Source organism: Dermacentor andersoni, chromosome 1 (genome assembly GCF_023375885.2).
Source record: "Dermacentor andersoni chromosome 1, qqDerAnde1_hic_scaffold, whole genome shotgun sequence".
In the NCBI taxonomy this organism is placed as follows: domain Eukaryota; kingdom Metazoa; phylum Arthropoda; class Arachnida; order Ixodida; family Ixodidae; genus Dermacentor; species Dermacentor andersoni.
The window spans coordinates 282,486,630-282,513,738 of NC_092814.1; the positions used below are offsets into that span (position 1 = coordinate 282,486,630).

A 27,109-nucleotide genomic window follows, 5' to 3' on the forward strand; every position below is an offset into this window, starting at 1 on the left:
TGTGGTCTGTTTTTGATGACTGGGATAGCCGGCTCTTGGGTTGCCTATTTTCCCAGGATCTCGTTTAATAAAAATACAAAACTTCTAATCACAAGGTCGCGCGAAGTAATGCCCCAAAAGCTTGCAGAAACGTTTCAGGCGGACACATCGTCTACCAACCGTGCATCTTTCGAGTGTGCTTAATGTTCGGAACGACTGCTTAGGGACAAATCACTCAGTGCTAAGCTCCTTGATCCGGTGGGGAATAGCAGCCACACGAGCTGAGGCCACTCACTGTGTTTTCTATCGTCTATCGAGTGCGCGTTTCCGATACCAAGTTTGGTGAAAATAACTACGCTGCTTAAATATTTATGCGCCGGTTGAGTAAGAGGAAGGGGATGCTTATTATTCCCGAGCCGCTTTCGCAGAAAGAGTTCAGCCACACCGGAGCGCAGATTTCGAAATCCATGAATTTGAAAGTGAAATGTGCGTAGCGAACGACACAGTTACATGAGGTCGCTCGCATGAGACATATTGTCTTACTGGTCTATATAACTGTCGTTGCTTCGGCCTTCTATTATACTTAAGAGTTTTGGTCACCCTTGGTGTTAGCAGCAACACGAGTTGGTCTCTTCTGTGTATTCACACAACACATGGAGTTTTGGTATTCTGCTATCACGTTACTACACGCCTGTGATCGGTCGGCGTAAAGCAAATACACAATATATTTAGCACCAAGGCGCAGAATTTGATCAATGTAATCAAAGTATTGCACATATACAAGGCAAATTCGAAAAAGCTTTGTTTCCAAAGGAACGGGGGCGTGACTTTGACTTTGACTTTATTGAAATTTCGACAATATACAATTGTCCAGGTGAAGAGCGCTAAAGGTGACACACGTGGTCACCTTACTAGGCCCTAGACACCGTGAATTCACGCAGGCGCAGTTTCGACATGGTGAGTTAAGAAGTACAAACAAATGTTAACAGGAAAACTACAACAATTCACATAAGGCAATATACATACACTGTACATTCAAATCAATCTAATTAAAAATGTATAATAACTACAAACACGTTCACTTGACCAAAAAAAAAACGAAGCAAGGAATCCTAACTGGATCTCCTATACGGCAATAAAAAAATGTTCACATGACAAACATGTTCACTTGACAAAAAAGAACAAAGGAAAAACATTATATGGGTTCTACACGATTCAAGAAAAATCTCCTTGCCTGGTTTCGGAAAGCAGGCAATTGTGCTCGAGAAAGTGCTCGCGATTTATCAAATGCCTCAGAAATAGAAGTTCTGCCGTCGTCTACAAGTGGCGCTAAAGTGCAATATATATATATATATATATATATATATATATATTGCACTTTAGCGCCACTTGTAGCGCCACTTGTATATATATATATATATATATATATATATATATATATATATATATATATATTACTGTTGCACGTAAACAAACTTACAGCTCAGTGTCAAATGGTAGTGTTTCTCTATTCTATTTCTAGAATAAGATGATAGAATCGAACAGTTTCAGCCTGTGGACATCCTGGTCTAATGAAGCAATAACGCTTTCGTGATCTTTCACTCTATTAGAAAAAAAGATGGCGCTGGTATTTAGTTTCCCACTTCTTTTGGAGGTTTACAATTACATGTCAGAAGTCATCGATGCCTTGTGTGCTGTGTACTGGTCGCTCGGTTTGGCTTGCTCGTGGAACGTCTTACTTTCGAGACAGGAAAAAGGCCGGCAAGAATGAACGCGCCCCGGTTGTTCTTCCCGTCGCTTCTAGGAAACGGGACAGCCTTAATGGTCGGCAAGATTACCTACAGCGACACCGGAGCGTACATGTGCGTTGCATCGAATCCCGCTGGATCCACAAGGGACATCAGCTCGCTCGTTGTCCAAGACCAGCCAACTCCAAGTAAGAAAACGCAGAGCCTCGCGATAAGAGCCTTTGCGTTTACTTTTGAACACTTGTTCGGGCGCGCGGAATCGGAAATCGATGAAAAGAGCTGCCCTATTTTGTTCTTTTGTTCTTTTTTTTAGCTGTACACTTGAGAGAGAGAGAGAGAAATCTGAAGTTTTGTATTGGAACTAAGTTGTCGGTGCAGCGCTGGGTGAACTAACTTGAATCAAGCGACAGCGTATTATTCTGAAACAAATGAGTATTTTTTGTTTTAAGTTGGTGCTAGAAATATAGCCCTTAAATGATGTCAACGGTGGTTCGGGAACACGAGAAATGTTTGGGATCATGTGCGAACAAGACCTTCGTGGAACAAGGAACTTAAATACGTAGATGACGTAAATAGGTAATGTCTACGTTGACCGCTTTGCTCTAGTCTTTAATATAGCATCTCTTCGATCGGAGACATTAGACGTTGCAAGTGAGTTGAAAATGTGTTTTATTGGCGGAGAAGGTGATAATATTGAGTCATACGAACAAATCAATAGACTGCAGTTGCCAAAAATTAGTAAATAGTGTTATGTGTGAGCATTAGGGATCAGATTGGGACGGTGTTACTACGCGTAACGCCAGCCAGAGTTCAATGCACTGGTCGCGCTCCAACAAAACTCTATACCCCGCTGCGGCGGTGACCGAAATCGGCGTCACGCGTTGTCGCGGCACTGCCGCTGTATGCATTGACATTTGCTGATAGTATGGACGCCTCTACACCATCTGATCTTTCTACTGCAATAATACAGGTCAATCATCATGACTGAAACGGCCATCACAGCGCCTCGTCGCCACTTCGGCCACTGTCACAGTCTCCACTGTCACACTGTCACGGCCACTGTCACAGTGTCACAGTGTCACAGTCTCTGTTGAAAGACACGTATATGTTTGCTGGGGTTTCTGATACCGCACCTGTTTTCACGTGCCAAGAGGTACATCGGCGCTCCACGTAGCGTTGGCACCAAGTGCACGTGAGATGTTTTGTGGAAAATAATACATTGAAAAGAAGATTTGATCTAACTGCTGGTGTGCTAAAATCAAAATTCCTTAAGTAATCACGCTTCAAAAGCTGGCCTGTAGATTTGACTGATATTTATAACCGTCGATTATTACATATTAGTTATTAAATTAACTAATTACTTCACTCACGGAATTATTATGTACGCACCGTAGGTTAATGTGCCGAGAAAAAGCGTCCTTTTTTATTGCCGATGTCCTTCCTGCCTTTTTCACCTTTGCTGAAAAAGTGTTTCAAATGCAAGGGGTAAAATTTCACTTTATACGAGTGAATATTATTGGATTATATATATATATATATATATATATATATATATATATATCATAAGAAGCCAACAAACAAAGGCACCAAGTACAGCATAGGGAAAATTACTTGTACTTAATAATTGAATTAATGAAATGATAAGTTAACTGAAATCAAAGTGGATGACCAAACAACTGGCCGCAGGTAATGCACATAATAAGCACAAGTGATTTCCCCTATGCCGGGGTTGTATATATATATATAACAGCGATGTAAAAAAAAAGGCTAAGAACTGAAGTGCTGCTTCGCCGTCCTTACACTGTGTGTTCACGCGCAGCGGCCCCGTCCGAGGAGCGCCGGTTCTTCACCTTCCACGACTGGGGTGTGGCAGTGTACGATCCGGACAACTGCCGTCTCTACCACCAGATCCAAAGCGTGGACATCATCCCAGGCACGCAGGAGTACGTGTGTGGCGATCGGGGCGCCAACTGTTCCTGGGGTCGTGCCATCAACGTGGCCGATCGATACGTCTACGTCTCCCAGCCGACCAAGGGCCGCGTGCTGATCATATCGCGCATACAGATGGTCGTCGTCGACGTAAGTGCCGCTCGCGTCGTCCGCCCCGATTGAAAAGCGAAATTAATTTTCTGTGGACCGCTTGATAGAGCATATCTATACACTACCAACCCCATTTAGGTTTCCCAATTAACACCCCCTGGCTCTATACTAAGAAAAAAAGAACCACGAATAACTTCTCGAAACTCTCAAATACTTGTGGAGATTTTGGCTGTGGTAGGTAGATGGAGGTCTGTGGTACTATGAGTAACTTTGGGTCACTGTTCTCGCTACTTTGTTTTGCCATTGCCTTAATTGTTTACTTTTTCCGAGGAGACGCTAGTACGGAAACTTGCGAAGCTCGTTCAATATATTTGATTTACAGATTGTTTGTCAAGCTAATTGCATACTAATTAGCATTGTAAAGTACGTATTCCTGTTGGTGAAAATTAACAAGCTTCTGTCGCCCATGGACAGCATTTCTTGCTGCTCAATAGGCAAACACGAAACAAAAATTACTGGCGAAACGCCATAATCTCCAGGGAAAGGCTACCCGCTGTGGTTGCTAAGTGGCTATGTTGTTGGCCTGCTATGCACGAGGTCGCGGGATTGAATCCCGACCATGGCGGTCGCATTTCGATGGGGGCGAATTGCGAAAACACCCGTGGGCTTAAGTTTAGGTGCACGATAAAGAACCCCAGGTGGTCCAAATTATTCCGGAGTTCCCCATTGCGGCGTGTCGCATAGTCAGATCGTGGTTTTGGCACGTAAAACTCCATAATTAAATTAAATTAATCCACAGAAAGGGGTGAGATTCACATAGTGTATTGTTGTGAACGACAAAATGTGAAATATATGCGCGTAGTAGGTCAAAATGGCCCTTTTTCTAATAGTAGTATACGGCATAGAGAAACTTTCGCAGATATTTATAGCTTGGAGCACCTTATACATCAAAGACAGCGAAGGTGTATATTGGAATTCTCACACCTTTCGGAAGTCCTAGGGGTCTGTTTGGCCACTGCCCGAAATCTACCGAAGCTTTGCATACGTTTCACTATATCCATGGCAATTTCTTCGCTATACCTGACCACTTTTCTTTTAAAACATTAGAAAAAATGATACGACACAATCGTATCCATAAGAATAGATACTGTTTCAAAGAGGTTTATTTAGACTATATACACACAAAAAAAAAAACGATAGTAAACACAGTAACATTGATGTTGGCCAAAAGGCCTAGAGGCAATACCCGCAAAATATTTGTCGACCTTGACTCATTCTATAGCTGTCCTCGAATGTAGAGCGGGTGAAAACGCGACACGAGAAACAAAAACAAAAATGCGAATTCCTATTATTATTTGTTTTGAAAACACGTATACATTTGACAAGTGAGGGAAAGCGAGGAGCAGGCTGGCAACTGCCACCGGAAGGAGCACAATGCATGCCTGCTCTTCAGAAAGGAGGAGACAGAAACATAGAAATGGAAGATAGGAAGGAGGGGATGAAAGAGGAAAGAAAGAGCAAGATGACAACTCTCCCAAAATAAAGCAGAACACACACACAGTACAGGTCACACACAACAGGGCCGTTTACTGCAGGTCACGCTATACTAAAGAATGTTTAAATAGAAGAAATAGTGTCTGAGATCTTGTCATTTGAAAACAGAAATAGGCTACAGACGTGAACATTAGTTAGTTACCTCTAGAAAAGTAAGGAGGGCTCGATGAGCCTGATCCATCCGAGACGCGCAACCACTGGGGTACAAACGTTCATCGAGTGTCGTACACCGGAGGCCAAGGAGATGATAGTCCCTTACTGGCGACGTGGGATTCGCAATGAAAGCGGGACGCTGCAGTATCAGGTGCTGTAGTGTCTCACTGGGACTGTAAGACATTCACGGCGGACTGGCCACATGTCCTTGTCGGTATATATGTTCGCACACATGAACCCAGCCAACCCTCAGCTTGAGTAGTTGTGCTCTAGTGCGACAAGGCAAGCCTCGACCGCGAACACGGGGCGGGAACGTTCTATTTGCGGCGCGCTAGTCTGGATGCTGCTTGAGTATAGGTGGCGGCGAATCAGCAGACGAGGGCCTTCGATCTTGCACAAATCTTCAGAGCAGGCACAGTCGTTATATAGGCGCAAGTTGAAGCCAGCCGATCAGCCACTTCATTTCCGGTGAACCCTATGTGTGAAGATATCCATTGGGCAACGAGAGATACACCATGTGATGCAATTTTGTTGGCAGAGTCAGTAATGCTGCGGACAATTTAACAATCAATCTGATTGCATTACAGTCTGCTAAGGGCAGCGCGGGAGTCCGTAAAGATAGCATTTTTCGATGCGTTAAGCTCCTCTTGCGCGTATTTCAATGCAACATTAATCGCTGCTAGCTCCTGACTTGTTGACGAGGCTGAATGGCGCATATGAAATATCCGTTGGACATGATTCGAAGGGCACAAAAAGCTGCAGAGGCTCCTTGACCGTCGCTTTTCACAGATGTATCTGTGAATACTCGAAGATAATCTAGAAATATTTCGAACATGTGCGACTGAGCCAATTGGAATATTGCCAAAACAGCCATATCACAGTTTTTGTCAATGTAAGGAATGTAAGGTAAAAGGTGAATACATGTTTGGTGATATCTTTCGGAGGCGGAGGTGTAACTGAAGCATCATGTTCAGAAATGCCAACAAGGTTCATAAATAATGCAATAATGCGCCATCTTTACCATGCGAGAAAACGGGCGGTGAATCTACAATCAAGGTAGCGATTGACCATGAATATGGCAGAGAGCTCTCTGTTCTGCTTGCAGCCTCAGGGTTAACTGATGCGCTTCAGTTAGTAATGCAACAGATTGCGCTTCACGAGGTAATCCAAGCATTAGTCGGAGGGCAACGCGATGATTTCGTTCTAGTATGGCCATCGAACTAGGTGGCACTGGTGACGCATACATCTTGCCTGAATATACAGATGACTAGTAAACCTTCAGAGCCGTTGTTCGGTCGCAGCCGGCACCTCTAGCAGCCAAGGCGGCCACGTACTTAAGGAGGGATTGCAATTTTCGTCGTACAAGTTTAACGGCAGGACGCCAAGTGATGCGATCCTGCACACTTAAGCCCAGATAACGGGGTTGTCGCACCCAACTTATCGGCTTCTCGTCAAGATAGTCGGCTCATTGTTCGACGAGTGTGGTGTTGAGCATGATATGCTACTGCAGCCAACTTAGCAGGTGATATTTGTAGGTTGGCTTCACCCAAGTGCTCCGAAGTCGCGTTCCGAGCTCATTGCAAGCTTGCACGAAGCCGCAGACCAAGGTGCCAGGGGCTGCTTATCCGCAGATAAATATAATATGCATAGATAGCTATGCCCACAGGGAAATAAGGCGTTTCCTTTCTCGAAAACGCCGCGTCCGCGACTTTCCTGTATGCTCGGCCATGCTGATAACGCGCATGCCGTTCGCGACTTGGAACTACCGGGGTCGCAGCGTTAAAGAAAGGAAATGCGGACAAGGGAGATGACGATTATCGTTGTGTGGCAAGATACGACCCAAAGGGAGCAACTGTTTTTAGAGTGTAGGCGAAACAGGACCATTCGTTCCATTACATTGTTGACATTTCAACTTAGGGATATTCGCCGGTAGGTCTTGAGGTGTCTTGCAGGGCGTGCGGTCTTTAAAATTGGGATTACCACGGACCATTTCCATTCAGCAGAGATTACGCAGGTTCTCCACACTTCGTTACACTCGTCCAATATACGGTCATGAAAACTTTTATCAATTTTCCGCAATGCTTGGTACATTACACCGTCTTCACTGGGGCTGTGCGGCCTTAGAGACGATGGGTGTGTATCCCAGCTCCTCAAGAGTGAACTCTGCCTCGTCCAGCTTGTAGGCTGGACTATAGGCAGCAGTTAAGGTACTCTGACTTGTCAACGAAGGAAGGTAGCCATTTGTGGTGTCACTGGACATAGGAGAGGCGAAAATGTCTGAAAATGACTCCGGTAGAACTTTTGGTGACTGGTCTATCACTATGCACAATGCAGCCGTAGGATTCTTGAAGATTTCTGGCGTGTGGAAAGCCTTCAGTATGCGCCATACACTTCCAAAACCAGTTGCAGGATGCACCAAACTACTTAAGCTCTTGCGACGAAGCTGTTTTGTATGCTGCCGTATGGCTGCATCAGGGAAGTTACACAGAGTCCAGTTGGTGCGTCGTTTAGAGCGCTGTGCCCGCCTATAAGCGTGGCGTCGACATGCGTGGAGCCGCAAAGGCTAATTAACGGCTAAAATTCGAGTGACGCACGCGCAGGGATACATTTATTTTGTAACCACCGGTAATCACGTCGGGGTCTCCGGCGCAGGCTGCTTTGCTGGCTGTCCTTTGATGAAGATAGGATGCTGACCACGCCGCACGCCGGGCTTCACCGACGTATATTTTTGCTGTAACCACACGAAACCCGTGCGGAGCTCCCCATAATAGCCTCGCTGTAATATATATATATATATATATATATATATATATATATATATATATATATATATATATATATATATATATATATATATATATATATATATATATATATGCGTGAGAAATGAAGGACACACCATCAGCGCTGGCGGAACAGTATTGAAGATTGTTGACAGAGCTAACTTGAATAACGCATGGCGGCCCTTATGCCTACAGAGAGGAGCAGCAGAGCTGTTTCAGCAAATAAAACAGCTGTTGATTTCGGAACTTACGTAGTTTTCCATTCGAATTCTCAGAATCGGAATAAATATACTTTCCATGAATACTTTAAAAAATGTCACTGCATTTTTCCAACAGCTCCTAAGACAAAAGGAAACCTCGCTCTTTCTTGATGTGAAAGAGGCGTTCGATAATGTCAAACATGAATGAATCCTCGAGTCGTTGGAGGGGAATCGGTGGCCGAATGTTTCAGTCCAACGAGTATGTGAAGAGAAGGTCCTTCTTTGTGCAGACCTAAGATGGCCCCACTGCCAACTATTATACATGAGCCCTATTCTCTTTAACCTAACTATGGTTGGCCTTGCTGAAATTTTACCCAAGACAGTTCACATATCAATGTACGCTGACGATATTTGTAATTAGTCTTATGCGGTGACTCGTTTTCAAGTGCGCTCAAGGATTAAGCGGGCAGTCACCCTAACTTGTTCATATCTCCGTAAATAAGCCCTTAGTGTATACATCAAAAAGTGCGCGTTAATTGCGTTTACGGGCAAACCCATGACACCATACCCTCTTTCTCTCAATGGCCAGGCTATCACATGCCAGGAGTCTCATCGCTCTTTAGACGTGATTATCGACAGGGCTTTTCATGGAGCCCCCACTACACCTTCCTACGCGGACACTAATTTGGATTATACCTATAATGAAGCTCCTGTGCGGAAAAACCTTGGACACGTCGGTACGCTCCATTCCACAGCTGTACAGAACACTGTTACTGGGGTTTTTATGGCACAGCTTGCCAGTTTTGGCGAACACGTGCAAACGAAATATTCGCATCCTCGAAAGTTTGCAAGGCCAGGCTCTACGCATGCGTCTTAGACTACCACGGTGCGCCTCAACTAATGCAACAAACATGATTGATAGAGAATACTTGATGCCAACATATATCACAGTTGACAACCGCGGAGTACGCATTCGACATCTTTGTCGTGTACCCAGTCACTATATTGCTGCTTTGTCGGAGCAAAGACCTGAACCAACATTTCAAAACTTGTTGCAATACATCAAGGCTGCCTTCAGTCGGGCTTCACACCAGCAGCAAGACCACTGTTAGCGCGGTGGTGCCTACGACAGCCACAAGTACACCTCACGATTCCGGGATTTACGAAGAAGACCCGTCATTCCACAGTGGCTCTATGACAGTTGACATTGCTATTACTGAACGAGGCATACGAAGTAAGAACGCAAATTTGCACTGATGGCTCTATCTTTGCCACCAGCTCCACAGGCGCTGTTGTTATCCCGGCTTCACAAGTCACAATCAAGTTAAAAATGCCCCACATTACTACCTCTACGGCAACAGAACTTGCTGCCCTACGTACTGCTGTTAATTATATCGCACAAGCAAAACCTCGAAAGGAGGTCGTTTTTTCTGTGACTCGAAGGCAGCCCTTTATAGTCTGCAGTCAACCCCACGACGCCAGAGCCATGGACAACTGGTGTCTCAGATAGATAAGTTCTCCATCAAGGCCTCATAAACGGACATGCCACCATCTTCGAGTGGCTTTCGGGGCACTGTGGCATCGTCGGTAATGACCTTGCTGATGATGCCACCCGATCTACCTATAAAGAAACCCTCACAGTTCCTATATCATTGTCAAGGACAGACACTGCGAGGGGTCTTCGTTTACTTGCTTAAACCAAGAATCAGAAGTTCGTGGAACACCCCCCTTGTCTCGAACTGTCGTCTTCACCGGCTGGATCGTACATTTGAGCTGTAGATTACATCGCACTTCTCCTGCCGTAATGCAACTTTACTATGCTGCCTGTGGTTAGGGGTGGCTTTTACGAAGTCTACTTATTCCTTATTGGAATCTCAGACACACCTATCTGTGACTCATGAAACTGTGAACAAACGATCGAACACGTGCTGTGTTTTTGAGATCTTTATGACATTGAACGCTACGTCCTTCTGAGTATGTTAAACCGATTAGAAAGCAGACAATATTTAGAGACAAATATTCTTGGACCATGGCGCTTGGCATTCATAAGACTCTTGAAGAGATTGCAGAGGCCCAGGAGCGCGCACAGCTAACTCGCCTCACAACAACGAAGGCAGGGAGATCCATCTTGCAGGAACTCGGATATCACCCCGATAGAGTAGCGGAGGAGTTCTCTGACGTTCCTCTGTCGATTCGTGAGAACATTACGGTCGCGCCAATACCCAGGAACATGCACCCCGATCATAATCGCGGTAGAAGGAGGGCAAGGGCGGCCAACCTCCTTAGGCAAATACACAGTGATCAGCGACAGGTCAGCTTTGTGGATGCCGCTTCTTGTAAGGGACGTCGGGCGTTCACCATCGTCACTGTCGATGGTCGGCAAGGAATCACAAATGCTGCCTCGGTTCGGACGAGGGACTCCGAAATAGCTGAACAAATGGCTATTGCATTAGCACTGCTGGATAGCTCACGGGATGTCATCTATAGTGATTCAAGATCTGCAGTCAGAGCATTTGAAAAAGGCACCGTTTCCAAACAGGCTCTCAGACTTATTGGGGGCAAGGCAATCACGCACCACTTCATTTATTGGATTTCGGCACATTAGGGTCAGATAAAGGGTGCTCCTCCCGACCTCAACGAGTCGGCTCACGGGGCTGCGCGTGAACTTGCCCACCGCGCTACCCTCGACCAATCGGAAGCCGACTCCCCAGAGAACAGGGACACGCCCTCCACTTACAACGAGATTACTAAACACTACTATCTCAGCCGTAGAAGCTACTTTGTTCCTCATCGGCGCCTCAATAGAGCTCAAGCATTAACGCTCCGTCTACTACAAACGAATACCTATCCGAATCCGTCGATCTTACATAAAATCTATCCGGATACTTACACCAACGCTACCTGCCACGATTGTAGAGATATAGCTACGTTAGACCATATGCTCTGGCGGTGTGCCCGGTCACGCTCTATCATCGCTAACAGCTCGGCCAGATGGGAGGCGGTTCTCCGCAGCCCTCTTCTGGCTGACCAACTCTGGGCTGTCCAGCAGGCCCACGATGCGGCTGAGAGGCTCGGCCTTCCGGTTCCCACGTGGGAGCGGCCCGTTTCGTGAAGACTCACGATCTGCAGGACTTCTTTAAAGTTTCACCATACCATACCATAGCCCCACATGTCGCAGGCTTACAAAGCGACACGGGAATTGCTACAGTTCATGAAATCGACTGGCCTCAGTGACGAATTGTAGGCGTGAAGTGATGGACAACCACACGTGTTCGCACTGAAACTACCTTCTTGCCTCCCTCTCCTTTCTTTTCATCCGTGAAACCCCTTACCCCCTTATAGGGTAGCGAACCGGGACGTGTGTCTGGTTGACCTCCCTACCTTTCCATGCTTTTTCTCCTCCTCTCCTTCAGCTTCTCTTGTCAGGGTTTCATGCTGGATCTCTCGCGACCTCAATACAAAACTGCAACGGGCGGTTGTCATGTGGGACCCAAGCCCTGTAAGTCTGTTCAGCCAGATTGATACGGTATGAACTCGTAGTATCTGCTTCATTTTATTTTGCAACTGCTCGTGTTTAACTAGTGTATCACACAAAATGAACAGTACTAAATCTATTTTTTTTTTTTTGAAGTTAAAAGCCTGTTCCAATTCATAAGGCTCAGCGTCAAAATTATCACCTAAAGAAACTACTATTCTCAGATCCTCCGTACTCTTACCGTCTCGCACCAATCACAAAAAAGAATCTGTTTTTTATTTTGTCATAAAATATTTGTTCTAATTTGTCACACGAAACGTGCAACGAATGGATACCCCTGTCTTCAAAGATCACTCCAATCACTTATACAAATGCATTAAAACCCAACTTCCTGCTGCTGCCCGTTATGGACCCTGAAGGTATTACGATTGCCAACGCAGTACTTGCATTTGTGAAAAAGTTAAAGCAAACTTATTATAATCTAAATATCACTACGAAGAAACTTCGAAGCGAAAAGGCGCAACGTGCGCTTTGTCAGAGCGAGCGGCTGCCCGCACACGCACGCAGCCCGTCCACTCATGCCGAGAAACACTTTACGGCCTCTCGAAGATGTAATCATAACAGGAGCGACGGTCCTCTCTTCGTGAGTCAACAAGAGGGCAAAGTTAACTTTCGCAAAGAAACCGCCGTCTCCTTCACCGCTCTTTGTTCCGAAAGTCAAAGAGTGAAGTTTCACTTTCTCGCAGGAAGGGGTATCGAGTGCACTGCCCCTATGCGGGTTCGGACAAATAGAAATGCAACTGAAGGTATCGGCACACTATGCACACACCATATGTAGAGCATATTAAACTGTTCATGTTTAACTAAAACTTCCAACACGCGGTTCTCTCTCGTATTTTCTTATTTATTTTTTGGAGATGATGGGACGGAGTATATTGTGGATATGTGACTAATTTCATGGGTAAATGATAGCGACGTGCCCATTAGACAATAATCGTTAGATAGCCTACAGAAGCGAAAAAACAGGCTATTTAAAGCTGAGACGTTACAAGCGTTAAGATGCACTCGCATGTATGCAATAGGCATGTAACCTTCTAGCTCAGAATAAATTTGAAAACAGCAGGCCCTGGCAGAGTTGAATGTAAGAGTTCAAATATTTGGCATCTTGATTAATCACCGTGGTCATCGTCGTCATCGTCATTTTTGTCGTGACTGGTAGATCATTATCATCATCACTGGAGCTCCGAGACAAATTTAGCGCCGGGGCCCCAAAATTTCTTAATTCGGCAGTACTTGTAGCTAGTAAACTTGAAGGGCAAATGAACAAAACAGTAATGACAGCTTCAGGTTCATTTGTTATGGAATACCAACTAGCCCCCTCTTGCTTAGTATCCCTCTTGTATGTTGATTGTCGTTTTCGAGGCGTACATCTTAAGCGGAGTCGTTCCTGACTCTGCCATCCATCTAGCGGGCCGAGAATCCCAATTTTACTATGCCACCGATAACCCCAACAGCCTCTTAGGATGAATTTGACCGCTTAGAGGGCTACAAAGTGAAAACAGTTAATGAGCAGCGCATAATGACGTTCAAGTGAACACTGATATTGAGCATTATTTTTGTGAACGTTTCTTCGTTCGGTTATATGACTGGGACTGCTAGGCCATGCGAAGAGGCGCATTGCAGTGGAAATGCCTAGCCAAGTCATTGTCTCGGGACTTACTGAGTGTGTCTTTCTTTTGTGTCCCTCTTTCCTGGTTGTTGAAGGCATTGACTCAAAACTTACGTCTAGTAATAAACAATGATCCACCAAGTGCGAATCATGATGACTTTCATAAATGAACACGAACCGCTAGCAAGGTTATGTTTATCAGCGTTATTTTTATCTTACCAGACATCTTACCTGCACTACAGGAGTAAACATATTTTGAAGCAACTGCCTGCAGTGAAAAAAGTTGCGTTTGTAGCAGCAGCTGGTTCATGACACCTGAAACTGTCGGAAATCCAGCGCAAGGTGCACAATCACCACGTGTACTGCGCTGTGCCGACAATCTCGGAGGTAATGGCTGGCCAGACACGTCTTTACTATGCCTCGGAAGATGGCGTCCCAGGCCTGCGCGGTGTAGTGTCCCTGTATATGCTCCCGCAGGGTGTAGAGTCTGTACGCAAATCTTTTGGGGCAACTTTTGGGGCTCAAACCCAAACGCAGTTCGCGTCTCGCGCATGCGCAGTGGCTTCGACGCTATTTCTTTGGGGCCCGAAAACGTTTGGGGCCCCTATTCTAAAACTCTCTAATGGCGTTGGATATTAAATTGGATATTAAAAAAAATTGCAAAAGCACTGTATTGGATAGGAGCAATGGGGAGGAAGCCGGCTATCGAACAATATCGAACAGGGAAAAGTGAAATCCACAGGAAAAAAGCTTTCTACAGTGGCATTGTTTAAGTAAAATTTCTGAATCCAATGAAATACAAATATTCAGGAAAACCGGCCTTCGAATATTTACAGTTCAGTTCAGTTCCGTTCAGTTTATTTCCAACAATATGCTGGGGAATTGAATCGAATACAGAATATATATATATATATATATATATATGCAGGAAAGAGACGACGAACCTTTTGGACGACGTATTTGCTTAACGTGTTCGGCTGGTCCTCCAGCCGAAAACTTTAAGTAAATACGTCTTCCAAAGGGTTCGTCGTCTCTTTCCTGCATTAGTTACGTCGGGTCCTGCGTGCTGAACTTTGAAGAAACCCCCAACCCCCTATATATATATATATATATATATATATATATATATATATATATATATATATATATATATATATATATATATATGTTCGTGCATGTAATGCCGTGTACAGCAGGACGTACACTCAACTGCGGAGCTCGTACATGATAAGCAATTTTAATTTCGCTGGTGCACCATGGCAATCTGACAGTAATGAAAGAAAAGAACAGCACACCGACACACGCGCCTAGAGTGTTGCATCCCTTCAAGGAGGTCAATGCAGTGCTACAGCACTGCATGTTGGCTGCAAGAGATGTGGCCGGGATGGACATTAGCCAACTAAAAATTGCTTTACCTAAATCGAGACAAGTGCATTGAGTGCCTGAAGGAGAGACATCCTTATTGAATGACAGGAAGCTGTTGTGCAAAAATTGACTGCTCCGTACTTTAGACGAGAAACTGGTGCCCCTGTCTAGTAGAAGTGTTAAAACAGTACCGGCTTGCTTCGTTCTTTCTCCGCCGAGACTCCAATATTTTTCGTTATCCCTTATATTATACCAGAATGAAATATTTCGACAATTCCGAATAGTGAATTCTGGAATCTAATACGAATCGAATAGCAAATTCTATTTGATTCATATTCGAAATATCGAATGTTCGCACACCCCTAGTTTTATGATAATTAAAAGGACAGTGTGAACGCCGCGATATGTTAGAAGCTAGATCAGAGTATTTGGGAACGCGGGGTGAGATGACGACGACTCGTGCATAGCGTGTGGAAATCGTGCGTAAAGCGTTGAAAATATTCTTTAGAATGTGCGAGGCATTAGGTTTCAAGGGCAATGTCTACAGGGGAAACATAAATTAAACTAGCTGTTGAGATTAGTAAAAGATGGCTGGAAGGTATGTAGTAATAAAGGAAGATACAATACGCAATCAACCAAACTTTCTACTGTGAATACAGTGTATCACAATATTTAAAGATTTAAATGCACAAGAAAGCTTTAAAGAACGAGCTTGGCGGCATGCTTCACCGCCGCGTTTCAAAGGCGATGCTCATATCATCATTACCCCCCCTCCACCCTCATCATTATCATCATCGCCATAATGTACAGTTACTGTATAGGCTTTTTTGCTTAGTACTGGGGACGAGGACATACCGTGGCGCCGCCTGACGCCAACGCCGAGTGACGTGTAAAGTTAAAGCCTGGGCGTCTCCTTAAGCGCCGTCACGTGCTTCGTTTTTCGTGGTACAGCCGCGCAATTTCGGTTCGTTGTAGTTTTACGCAACAGCGTTTCTTGTTTGTTCTAATTTTTTAAGGTTTTATACTCTGTACGAAAAAAACTCGGTGCCCTTCCACTCTGTGAAGAAGGATGACCAGCGAAGCTGTGTATGCGGGCCCCCTTAACGCCTGCTTCACCTCCGCCGCGGGTCGGGCCGGTATTGCACTATCTTCGGGATCGGGCCACGTATGGGGAGCTTTTTGCTTATCACAACGACACGAAAATTTCCTTGGATGGTAGAGGTATACAGTTTCGCTGTAAAATGTCCGAAGTTTCTTCGTGTTAATCTGAGCCAGATTTTTCTCTGCGTACTATCGCAGAAATAGAAAGCATGGTAGCTTCTACAGAAGCTCTACAGCCGTTAAACCCTGGTGGCAGATCTCAAAGCGCGCCTATTGATGTGCGAAATAACAAGTTCCATTCCCAAGTTCAACAGTCGAACACGTGAAGCCAGATATACGCAACTAATGCAGCGAGTTATGCGCGTGGCACAATGACATACCGTAGACCTACGGCCTTCAGTTATTCTGAACACACGAAGGAATCTTGCCTTAAATGTTCGGTATTGATCGGTATGTTTTATTTTATTAATTTTTCTACTTTCTCGCGGACAATGTGCGCACTCGCCTCAATCGCATCTTTAGGTTCAGTCAGATTGTTATCTTTGGCCGTCTGCGTGTCATGAAATGCGGCTCTATTATCTGCATAACTTTATGCGGAAACTATAGTTCCCTTACTTAACTTACCAGCAATTTTGTTAGTAAGCAATCTCTGAAGCAGATTTTTTTTTCATAGTTTTACCACCCATATAATGCAAGGCCTTCGGGATCAGCACGCGCCTTTGTTAGCCTGCATAAGAAGCATATTGCGTCGCTTAATCGTGTATCTTTCGCCTTCACCCCAGTACGCGATAACACAGACGAGGAACCTTGCTGTAATATTCGATTTTAAGCGTCGCTGACGCCCGAAAGGAACAAAATAAATAAAACAAAAAAAGCGTGAAACTACGAAGTGAGTTGGGCGCTATTTTTGTTTCGTGCTGTGAAGTTCACTTAATTGTATCTCCTCATTGAATTATGTAGTAGTCAAGGCTGTATTTATTTGCACTTCGAATGGAAAAACAAGTAATTTTTTTTTTCTCGCTACGGCACACGTTATGAGAAACTGTAACCTAGTTGTGTCTTGAATGCTAAACAATCTTTGAAAATAAGTTTACTGATATGAATATTTCGAGGAGGAATGTTTAACCCATTGAGGCTGCCTAAAAAAATTTCTGACCAGTTTACTTTTGCATAGACTAGTCCCTGTTTGCTATATCCTAAATGAACGATCCAGCCAAAACAATAACAAATCCCAGTCTTGGCTGGATGTCTTCCATGATAACCGCACTAAATAGCATTTAGTAGACTCCGAGCACCTTTTCTTTCGTGTGTGTGTTTTAATAGGGCAGTCAGTACTGTTCAACGACAAGGGACAATGGGCGAAGCGATGTCACGGGATACAACTTTTTACGTAAGAATGATTGCAGCGCCGGTGATTCCAGTGGCGGCCCTCGCGCCCACTGCAGGGCTGCCCTGACGAAGACAAAACCCTTGTCGAAACATTGGTTCCAGCGACATTCCTTGCTTTAGTTCCGTTGATCACTTCAATGGCAGGGAAGGATTTGCCACACGGCGTTGGTACTTCTATAGGCCTATCTAAAGGTGATGTCACCGCACCTTAATGTTACATGACTGAACTTTTTTTTCAGTTTTCTTCACTTTTCTTAAATGTGTATGAGCTTCCTTTATTTTAGAATTGGAGCTTATTACATCACCCGTCTGAACATTCTTCCCTAGTAAACAAAATCATGCTCCTCATAAGCATGTGGCCGCAGCGGCGCCGCGGAAACAATACGTCATGTTCTGTGCCAGTGCCCGCAGTACAGTGTACAGAAGCAATGCTCTCCGTAGTGCTTAAACAGTTGGGCGACCAGCCTCTGTCGGAAGGATTGCTACAGCACCGACGGGACTTAACATCGCATCAGGATGCCGTGCAAGCGCTACATCGTCCAGCCCGTGGGGACGAAGACGAGCGCCTTGTCGAAACGATGGCTCTGGGCAAGGGCTTTCCTTGTTGCCCCAATGTTAATGACAGAGCATTCAGATCAGTCATTCCCCGATTACCTTGCTCGAGCGTTACTTTTTCTTATTCCGATATACCACTCTCCCCAAATTCTACATGGTATATTAACACTTTGATCATTCCAACAAGGGGAAAAGATGTAAAAATGCAGTGATGATTGTCGTAAGTGTTATAAATGACAAGCTAAAATGATCTTCCTCTGCTGCATGCTGCCGTTGAAGAGTCGATTAAAATCGGTATCTGGCAGGATATGTTCTTGAGAATGCACAATCAAATGTACTATGTCCAGTTCTGCAGACCCTGCTAGGAGTTGCCAGGGAAGCAAGCTTGCACTGTTACGTTTTAGCTGGAAGACAGAGCAAAACCATTCATGAAACGTATTTTATGGGTCACGAGCGTTTTCCAACTGACAAGTCGTAACAAATACGCGTGAAAGTCATGTTAAAGTGCCAGTAAAACTAGCCTCAACAGTCGCTGTGATTAAAAGTTACAACAAACTCTTTAGCAGCCTTTGGTCAAATACTTTTCTAGTGTAGAAATAAACGGCAGATGAATAATGTTGTAGTTGCTCGTAACTATAGTAGTTAAACAAAACTGCTTTTATAAGTCATATTTGAAAGCAACGCTAAACATTTTTTGTTTACATTTTGGTCTGTATCCTTATCCCTCCACTATTATTTCTCCCTTTTTTTCCCTTCCACTTCCCCCAATACAGGGTAGCAAACCGGAATCTCTTCTTCTTAACCTCCTTGCCTTTCCCGACCCTTCTTTTTCTCTCTTGGTCTGTATACTTAGGATTAAGAAAATAGGCTTCCTTTTGGATATAGGAGATTTGCAAACAACCACTTGGTTCTCATGCAGGTGGTGGTGACGGACAAGTTCCCCGTGGACCTTCACTACGTGCCACATCTGGACCAGGTGTGGGTTCTTTGCTGGCGAGGCCCCGTGGACCGTGGCACCAAGACCATCCAGATCATTCGCGACGCCAGCCAGAAGAAGAAGCATCACACCGTGCACCCAGAGCCAGTCGATGGACATTTTGACCTGGTAACAAGCACCACGCAGTGCTGCACGTGTGCTGAAATGTAGGCAGCGCACAGTGTCGCAGGTTCACAAAAGGTTCAGGGCCCATATTCACACACAAAGAAAGCGCTTACGCTAAATCTGTCTATAAGAGCAAATGCCAGCCAATCAGCATATTGACCATATTATTAGCGAATGCGACTTGCACTTACGAATGAAAAGCTTTGTGAATTCAGCCCTAAATGCACAATGACAACGGCCTCTGTGTCTTTGTGTGTACGTGTGCGTTGAAAGAGATAGAAAGGGCGATGTCTTGCATTTCAATGTCATGCTGCATTTCCAAAACGGTTTTCTTAAAATTGTATTCACCAACTCGTATCGACCTGAACTTCCTTCATCGACTTCGCAAATACATTTCTCCATCTTTGAGAACAAGCACAGCAACATACGTCTCTACCGCCAAGTAGAGCCTCCCTATTTTTATTATTATTATTATTATTATTATTGTTATTATTATTATTATTATTATTATTATTATTATTATTATTCCCTTAGAAATGCGGTCGCGACAAATAGTCACCTCGCCTGCTTGAGCTAATCAAGTAATCTACAGATATTTAGTACTGTGGTATCTTGTCTATGTCCCATTAGTTTTTGTGTCCTCCTTAAAAACTTTTATGTCTATCTTGTATAGTTACTTATGCCCGTAACAGATCCGGTCCTATCAATTTCTTCTCTGCTTTTCTTCCACCAATACTCTAAACGTCTCTAGCGCTGCCGGAAGGTGTACGTTATCTACGGGTCTCACTTGGTAAATCACTTCGCATTCCATTGGGATGTGCTGAGTGGTCTCCGGATTTTCGCTGCAGCGTACACATGCCTCATCTAGTTGCGGATATTTGCTCCGTTATGTCTTTTGTCCTTAGGCAACCAGCTCGAGCCTCAAATAGCAAGACACTTTTCTTCGTGTTATCATACAGCGTTTCCGTTCTAATTTCTTTCTTCAGATTCTCGTGAATCTCCATGATATTTTTTGTTTCCATTCCTTCCATCCAATTCACTGTCTCTGTTTCTCTCACTTTCTTTCTGATAACTCCTGGTTGTCTATTTACACTTGCAATTACCCTGTGCATGGTTGACAACTTTCTTGACCTTTTCCTCCATTCTGTGTCCACGCTTTTCAGGTACGGATACTTGCGCACTTTAACCGCCCATTTATTTTGATCCATGTTCCTTAGTCTTTGTTCAGAACTAATGTTGCTCTGCGCGTCGGTGACTTCAAACAAGGCCCAACCCATGTCACCCCGCACTGCCTCATTCAGGGCTTTGCTGCGGGCGCCGAAAGCCATACCGGCCTACCTGTCTTTGGTTAACTTCCAGCCCCAACAATATATCGGATTTTAAGCACACAATGACATTCGTGAACGTTAGCGTTGGCCCCATTACTCCTTTCCAGATTCCACGCGCCACCTCATATTTATTATGGCTTCAAAGTGCTCTAAGTTTCATTATTGCGGCATTCCGCTTCCGCTTTATTTTCAGATTATCTTGGTGGGTGCTTGAGTTAGTCTCCTTCGTTTATGTATACATCGATGTATTTATAATGCTTGACTATGGGTATGACTTGCTGCTGAATTTACACCACGTAATTATTCGTCACTTCATTGATGATCATAACTTCCGATTTCTCTGTGCTACGCTTAAGGCCTAGATTTGTCGATGCGTTGCCACACGTATTCGCAAGTGTCTGTAAATCTCTTGCGTTGTTCGCTAGTAGCATTATGTCGTCCGCATACGTCAGTCCGCGTACCTTCTGTTGCACAGTTTGACTATTACGCATGTATTATAAACCAGACAGACAATCTGGACAGACAATCCGGACAGGCCAAATCCGGACAGGCCGCCATTGGAATATGAACCTGGCAACGTTTAACGCTAGAACGTTATCTAGTGAGGCGAGTCTAGCAGTGCTATTGGAGGAATTAGAGGGCAGTAAATGGGATATAATAGGGCTCAGTGAAGTTAGGAGGCCAAAAGAAGCATATACAGTGCTAAAAAGCGGGCACATCCTGTGCTACCGGGGCTTAGCAGAGAGACGAGAACTAGGAGTCGGATTCCTGATTAATAAGAACATAGCTGGTAACATACAGGAATTCTATAGCATTAACGAGAGGGTGGCATGTCTTGTTGTGAAACTTAATAAGAGGTACAAAATGAAGGTTGTACAGGTCTACGCCCCTACATCTAGTCATGATGACCAGGAAGTCGAAAGCTTCTATGAAGACGTGGAATCGGCGATGGGTAAAGTAAAAACAAAATACAGTATACTGATGGGCGATTTCAATGCCAGGGTAGGCAAGAAGCAGGCCGGAGACAAGTCAGTGGGGGAATATGGCATAGGCTCTAGGAATAGCAGAGGAGAGTTATTAGTAGAGTTTGCAGAACAGAATAATATGCGGATAATGAATACCTTTTTCCGCAAGCGGGTTAGCCGAAAGTGGACGTGGAGGAGCCCGAATGGTGAGACTAGAAATGAAATCGACTTTATGCTCTGCGCGAACCCTGGCATCATACAAGATGTAGACGTGCTCGGCAAGGTGCGCTGCAGTGACCATAGGATGGTAAGAACTCGAATTAGCCTTGACTTGAGGAGGAAACGGAAGAAACTGGTACATAAGAAACCAATCAATGAGTTAGCGGTAAGAGGGAAACTAGAGGAATTCCGGATCAAGCTACAGAACAGGTATTCGGCTTTAACCCAGGAAGAGGACCATAGTGTTGAAGCAATGAACGACAATCTTATGGGCATCATTAAGGAGTGCGCAATAGAAGTCGGTGGTAACGCCGTTAAACAGGAAACCAGTAAGCTATCGCAGGAGACGAAAGATCTGATCAAGAAACGCCAATGTATGAAAGCCTCTAACCCTACAGCTAGAATAGAACTGGCAGAACTTTCTAAGTTAATCAACAAGCGTAAGACAGCGGACATAAGGAACTATAATATGGATAGAATTGAACAGGCTCTCAGGAACGGAGGAAGCCTAAAAGCAGTAAAGAAGAAACTAGGAATAGGCAAGAATCAGATGTGTGCGTTAAGAGACAAAGCCGGAAATATCGTTACTAATATGGATGAGATAGTTCAAGTGGCTGAAGAGTTTTATAGAGATTTATACAGTACCAGTAACACCCACGATGATAAGGTGAGAGAGAATAGTCTAGAGGAACTTGAAATCCCACAAGTAACACCGGAAGAGGTAAAGAACGCCTTGGGAGCTATGCAAAGGGGAAGGCAGCTGGGGAGGATCAGGTAACAGCAGATTTGTTGAAGGATGGTGGGAACACTGTCCTAGAAAGGTTGGCCGCCCTATATACACAATGCCTCATGACCTCGAACGTACCGGAATCTTGGAAGAACGCTAACATAATCCTAATCCATAAGAAAGGGGACGCCAAAAACTTGAAAAATTATAGACCGATCAGCTTACTGTCCGTTGCCTACAAAGTATTTACTAAGGTAATCGCAAATAGAATCAGGAATACCTTAGACTTCTGTCAACCAAAGGACCAGGCAGGATTCCGTAAAGGCTACTCAACAATAGACCATATTCACACTATCAATCAGGTGATAGAGAAATGTGCGGAATATAACCAACCCTTATATATAGCCTTCATTGATTACGAAAAAGCATTTGATTCAGTCGAAACCTCAGCAGTCATGAAGGCACTACGGAATCAGGGTGTAGATGAGCCATATGTAAAGATACTGGAAACTATCTATAGCAGTTCCACAGCCACCGTAATCCTCCACAAAGAAAGCAACAAAATCCCAATAAAGAAAGGCGTTAGGCAGGGAGATACGATATCTCCAATGCTATTCACAGCATGTTTACAGGAGGTATTCAGAGACCTGGAGTGGGAAGAATTGGGGATAAAAGTTGATGGAGATTACCTTAGCAACTTGCGATTCGCTGATGATATTGCCTTGCTTAGTAACTCAGGAGACCAATTGCAATGCATGCTCACTGACCTGGAGAGGCAAAGCAGAAGGGTGGGTCTGAAAATTAATCTACAGAAAACTAAAGTAATGTTTAACAGTCTCGGAAGAGAACAGCAGTTTACGATTGGCAGCGAGGCACTGGAAGTGGTAAGGGAATACATCTACTTAGGGCAGGTAGTGACCACGGATCCGGATCATGAGACTGAAATAACCAGAAGAATAAGAATGGCCTTGGGTGCGTTTGGCAGGCATTCTCAAATCATGAACAGCAGGTTGCCACTATCCCTCAAGAGGAAAGTGTATAACAGCTGTGTCTTACCAGTACTCACCTACGGGGCAGAAACCTGGAGGCTTACGAAAAGGGTTCTGCTGAAATTGAGGACGACGCAACGAGCCATGGAAAGAAGAATGATAGGTGTAACGTTAAGGGATAAGAAAAGAGCAGATTGGGTGAGGGAACAAACGCGGGTAAATGACATCTTAGTTAAAATCAAGAAAAAGAAATGGGCATGGGCCGGACATGTAATGAGGAGGGAAGATAACCGATAGTCATTAAGGGTTACGGACTGGATTCCAAGGGAAGGGAAGCGTAGTAGGGGGCGGCAGAAAGTTAGGTGGGCGGATGACATTAAGACGTTTGCAGGGACAACATGGCCACAATTTGTACATGACCGGGGTAGTTGGAGAAGTATGGGAGAGGCCTTTGCCCTGCAGTGGGCGTAACTAGGCTGATGATGATGATGATGATGATGATGATGATGATGATGATGATGATGATGATAAACCAGACCTTAAGCCACTGTTTTCTAGTCGTCTTTCTATGCCCTTAACATAAGGCGTGAACAACAATCGAGACAGAGGACATCCTTTCTTCAGTCCTTGGTGAATTTCGATCACTTCATTACATTTTGATGGATCGATGGATCGATGGATGGATGGATGGATGGATGGATGGATGGATGGATGGACGGACGGATGGATGGATGGATGGATGGATGGATGGATGGATGGATGGATGGATAGATGGATTGATGTATGTATGTATGTATGTATGTATGTATGTATGTATGTATGTATGTATGTATGTATGTATGTATGTATGTATGTTATGAGCGTCCCCTTTGGAACGGGGCGGTGGGTTGCGCCACCAAGCTCTTGCTATTATACTGCCTAAACGTCCTACCTAGGTTAAACAATGAAAAAAAAAAACACTGAACTACTACGCCCGAATTTTCTGATCCCCTATTGCGAACTGTGCTTTTGTACGTCTCCATCTTTTGTCGTTTCCCTACTTTTCTTCCACCAATCCTCCAATCGCCTCTTACTAATGCCTATTGCGGACATGTTTGCTTTACCACTGCACCCGCTGAACTCAAGGGCTTCAAGGAGGCCAGTGGTTCCTAAATCGACCGCTGGGTAGACGTCTTCACATTCTAATAAGATATGCTCCATCGTTTCCCTACCTTTACCACAGCCAAGCACATGCTTCTTCTTTCTTCTTATATCTCGCTTCATAGGTGCATGTTCTAAAGCATCCCGATCTCGCTTCGAAAAGTAATAAGCTTCCCTTTGAGTTATCATAAATTGTTTCTTTCTTGATTTCGTTTTTTTTTTACTCTTAAGTAGTTACTCATGGCAGGTTTTTTTGTTTTCATTGCCGCCACCCATGAGATTATCTGAGCCTCTCTGTCTTTCCGCTTGACGTTCTTTGTTGCCATGTTGCTCACCATACAGGTCGCATACTTGCTGGTAAGGTTCCTAGTTCTTTTCCTCCATTGTAAATCAATGGTTTTCCTGTACAAATACCGGAAAACTCTCCCGGCCCATTTACGTTCTTCCATATTCCCCTCAGTCGTTCTTTATCATCAATTTTACTGACAGCTTCCCTCACTTCAAAACTTGTCCAGCCCATATCACCCTGCACAGCTTCATTCGTAGTCTTCCCGTGAGCGCCCAATGCGAGGCGTCCCACTGACCTTTGGTTGCTATCGAGTCCTGATTGTTCCCCTGATTTCAAGCAAATAACTGCATTTCCAAAAATAAGTCCTAAAGCCATTACACCTTTCCACATACCCCGGAGCACCTCGTACCTATTGCATCCCCATATCGCTCTGTGTTTCATTATGGCCACATTTCTCTTCCCCTTTGCTGTTATTGTTTTTTTCTGTGTTTCCATATATCTATTGCCTTCGTTTATGCATAAATAAATATTCTTTTACCCGAGGTATTTCCTGGCCCTGAATAGACACTGTATGTTCACTGTTTTCATTGAATCCCATAACACCTTATATTTAACGCTAAATTTCAGACTTAAATTCTCGCCTTTCTGTCCACAGATATTAGCCAGACGTTGCATATTACTTTTCTTGTTAGCTAGCAGCACAATATCATTCGCATAAAACAAAGCTGGAAGCTGCTGCTCTACTGCTGTACCTGCCTCTTTGTATGGGAGATTAAACCCAATATTACTTTCCTATAACAGCCTTTCTATCCTTACCATGTACATCATAAACAGCAGCGGGGATCAAGGGCACCCCTGCCTCAGCCCCTTGTTGATATCAACTTTCGCCTTGCTCTTCATCCCTTCCCATTCAACGCAAACGGTATTTTCTAGGTAAATATCTCTCAAAAGCTGTATACTATCGCCGCCCAAGCCTTTCTCTTCCAGACTATCCCACAAAATGTTGCAGTCTACGTTGTCATGCGCTCCTGTAATGTCTGAAAAGGTCACATATAGCGGTCTCCTTTCTACTCGGGATATTTCAATACACTGAATAAGACCAAATAAGTTATCATCCAGACGCTTACCTATTCTGAATTGATTCTGAATTGATTCTGAAGTTCTCCCAAAATGCTATTATTCTCTGCACATGCTTGCAGTTTTATTTTAACTGCCTGCATTGCTAACCTGTATATTATCGATGTAATGCTCAACGGTCTATATGAGTGAATTCTTTCTCCCCCTTACCTATATAAATTAAATTCATTCTACTTTGTTGCTAACTGTCTGGTATTCGTCTATCTCTTAAACTTTATTCTGCTGCTTTCAACAAAGCTTCCTTACTTCTTGGACCTAGTTCATTAATCAGCCTAACGGGAACATCGTCTAGCCCTGTTTCTGTGCGCTTCGGAATTTTCTCTTCGGCTTTCTTCCAGTTGAAATTTGTCAGCACCAGCTCTTTTTCCGTCTGGTTCTCTTTCATACTCTTTTTTTCTTCAAATACAACCTCGTCATTGCCTTGGAAAGATTCGGCTGTTATTTTTCGGATGTAATTTAATGCCGCGTCCCCTTACAGTTTGCTTCCATCTTCGTCTAGGATATGTTGTATTGTTTCATACTTCCTGTCTAATAATTTTATGTGGTTCTAAAATATTATAGATGCGGCCTTCTTTTTCACACTTATTTCTGACAACGAACGTTCACTTTCACCTTTTATCTTTGCTTGAACCAGTATTTGAACCATAGATTTTCTTTTTCGCAGTATATTTTCCATTTTCCGGCCACTTCATCCTGCGGCAACTGCGCTTTTTTGCGTGCCTGTGCTCTCGGGAGGCTTTGTATTGTTCGGCGATCGCTCCTCGCATCTCCCTGTTCCACCAGCGTTTCTGTTTCTTTTTTACTTTCCAACGAGCATGTTGCTTCTCTTTCCGTATTTCTGTCGTTATTACACTAGAAGCTCACTATATTCCCACTCTTTGCTTGTCCATTTACCAAGTTCTTCCTCGACGCTTGTGACTATATTTGTTATTTGTTCAGTGTTCAAATTTGGACTGGCCATTTTGTGGTCCTTGCTCTCTTTGCCAACTACATATCCCATTTTCAAAATCATGCGTTTATGGTCATTCCCTATGCTGCTATGCCCTTCCTCGTCAACTACCATTTCTCTCAACTTATCATGAATTCCTTCTGCCATAAGGCAGTAATCAATGGTCGATTGCCGGTTGCCCATTTCTCACGTGGTCAGCCCGTCACACTTAGGTCCTGTGTTCAGGATAATGGAGGTTATGTTACTCACAAAG

The 27,109-nt window shown here is 44.2% G+C and overlaps 1 protein-coding gene across 2 annotated transcripts in view; it reads left to right on the forward strand.

The window, feature by feature from the left end:
- Positions 1-27,109, forward strand: part of LOC126547899 (follistatin-related protein 5-like) — a 515,627-nt gene that overhangs the window by 461,694 nt on the left and 26,824 nt on the right. For both annotated transcript variants that reach the window (XM_055063208.1, XM_050195938.2), the window contains exons 10-12: positions 1,784-1,915; positions 3,547-3,806; positions 18,931-19,116. In XM_055063208.1, coding sequence (XP_054919183.1) covers positions 1,784-1,915; positions 3,547-3,806; positions 18,931-19,116 — 578 coding nt within the window. The remainder of the gene's footprint in view (positions 1-1,783; positions 1,916-3,546; positions 3,807-18,930; positions 19,117-27,109) is intronic.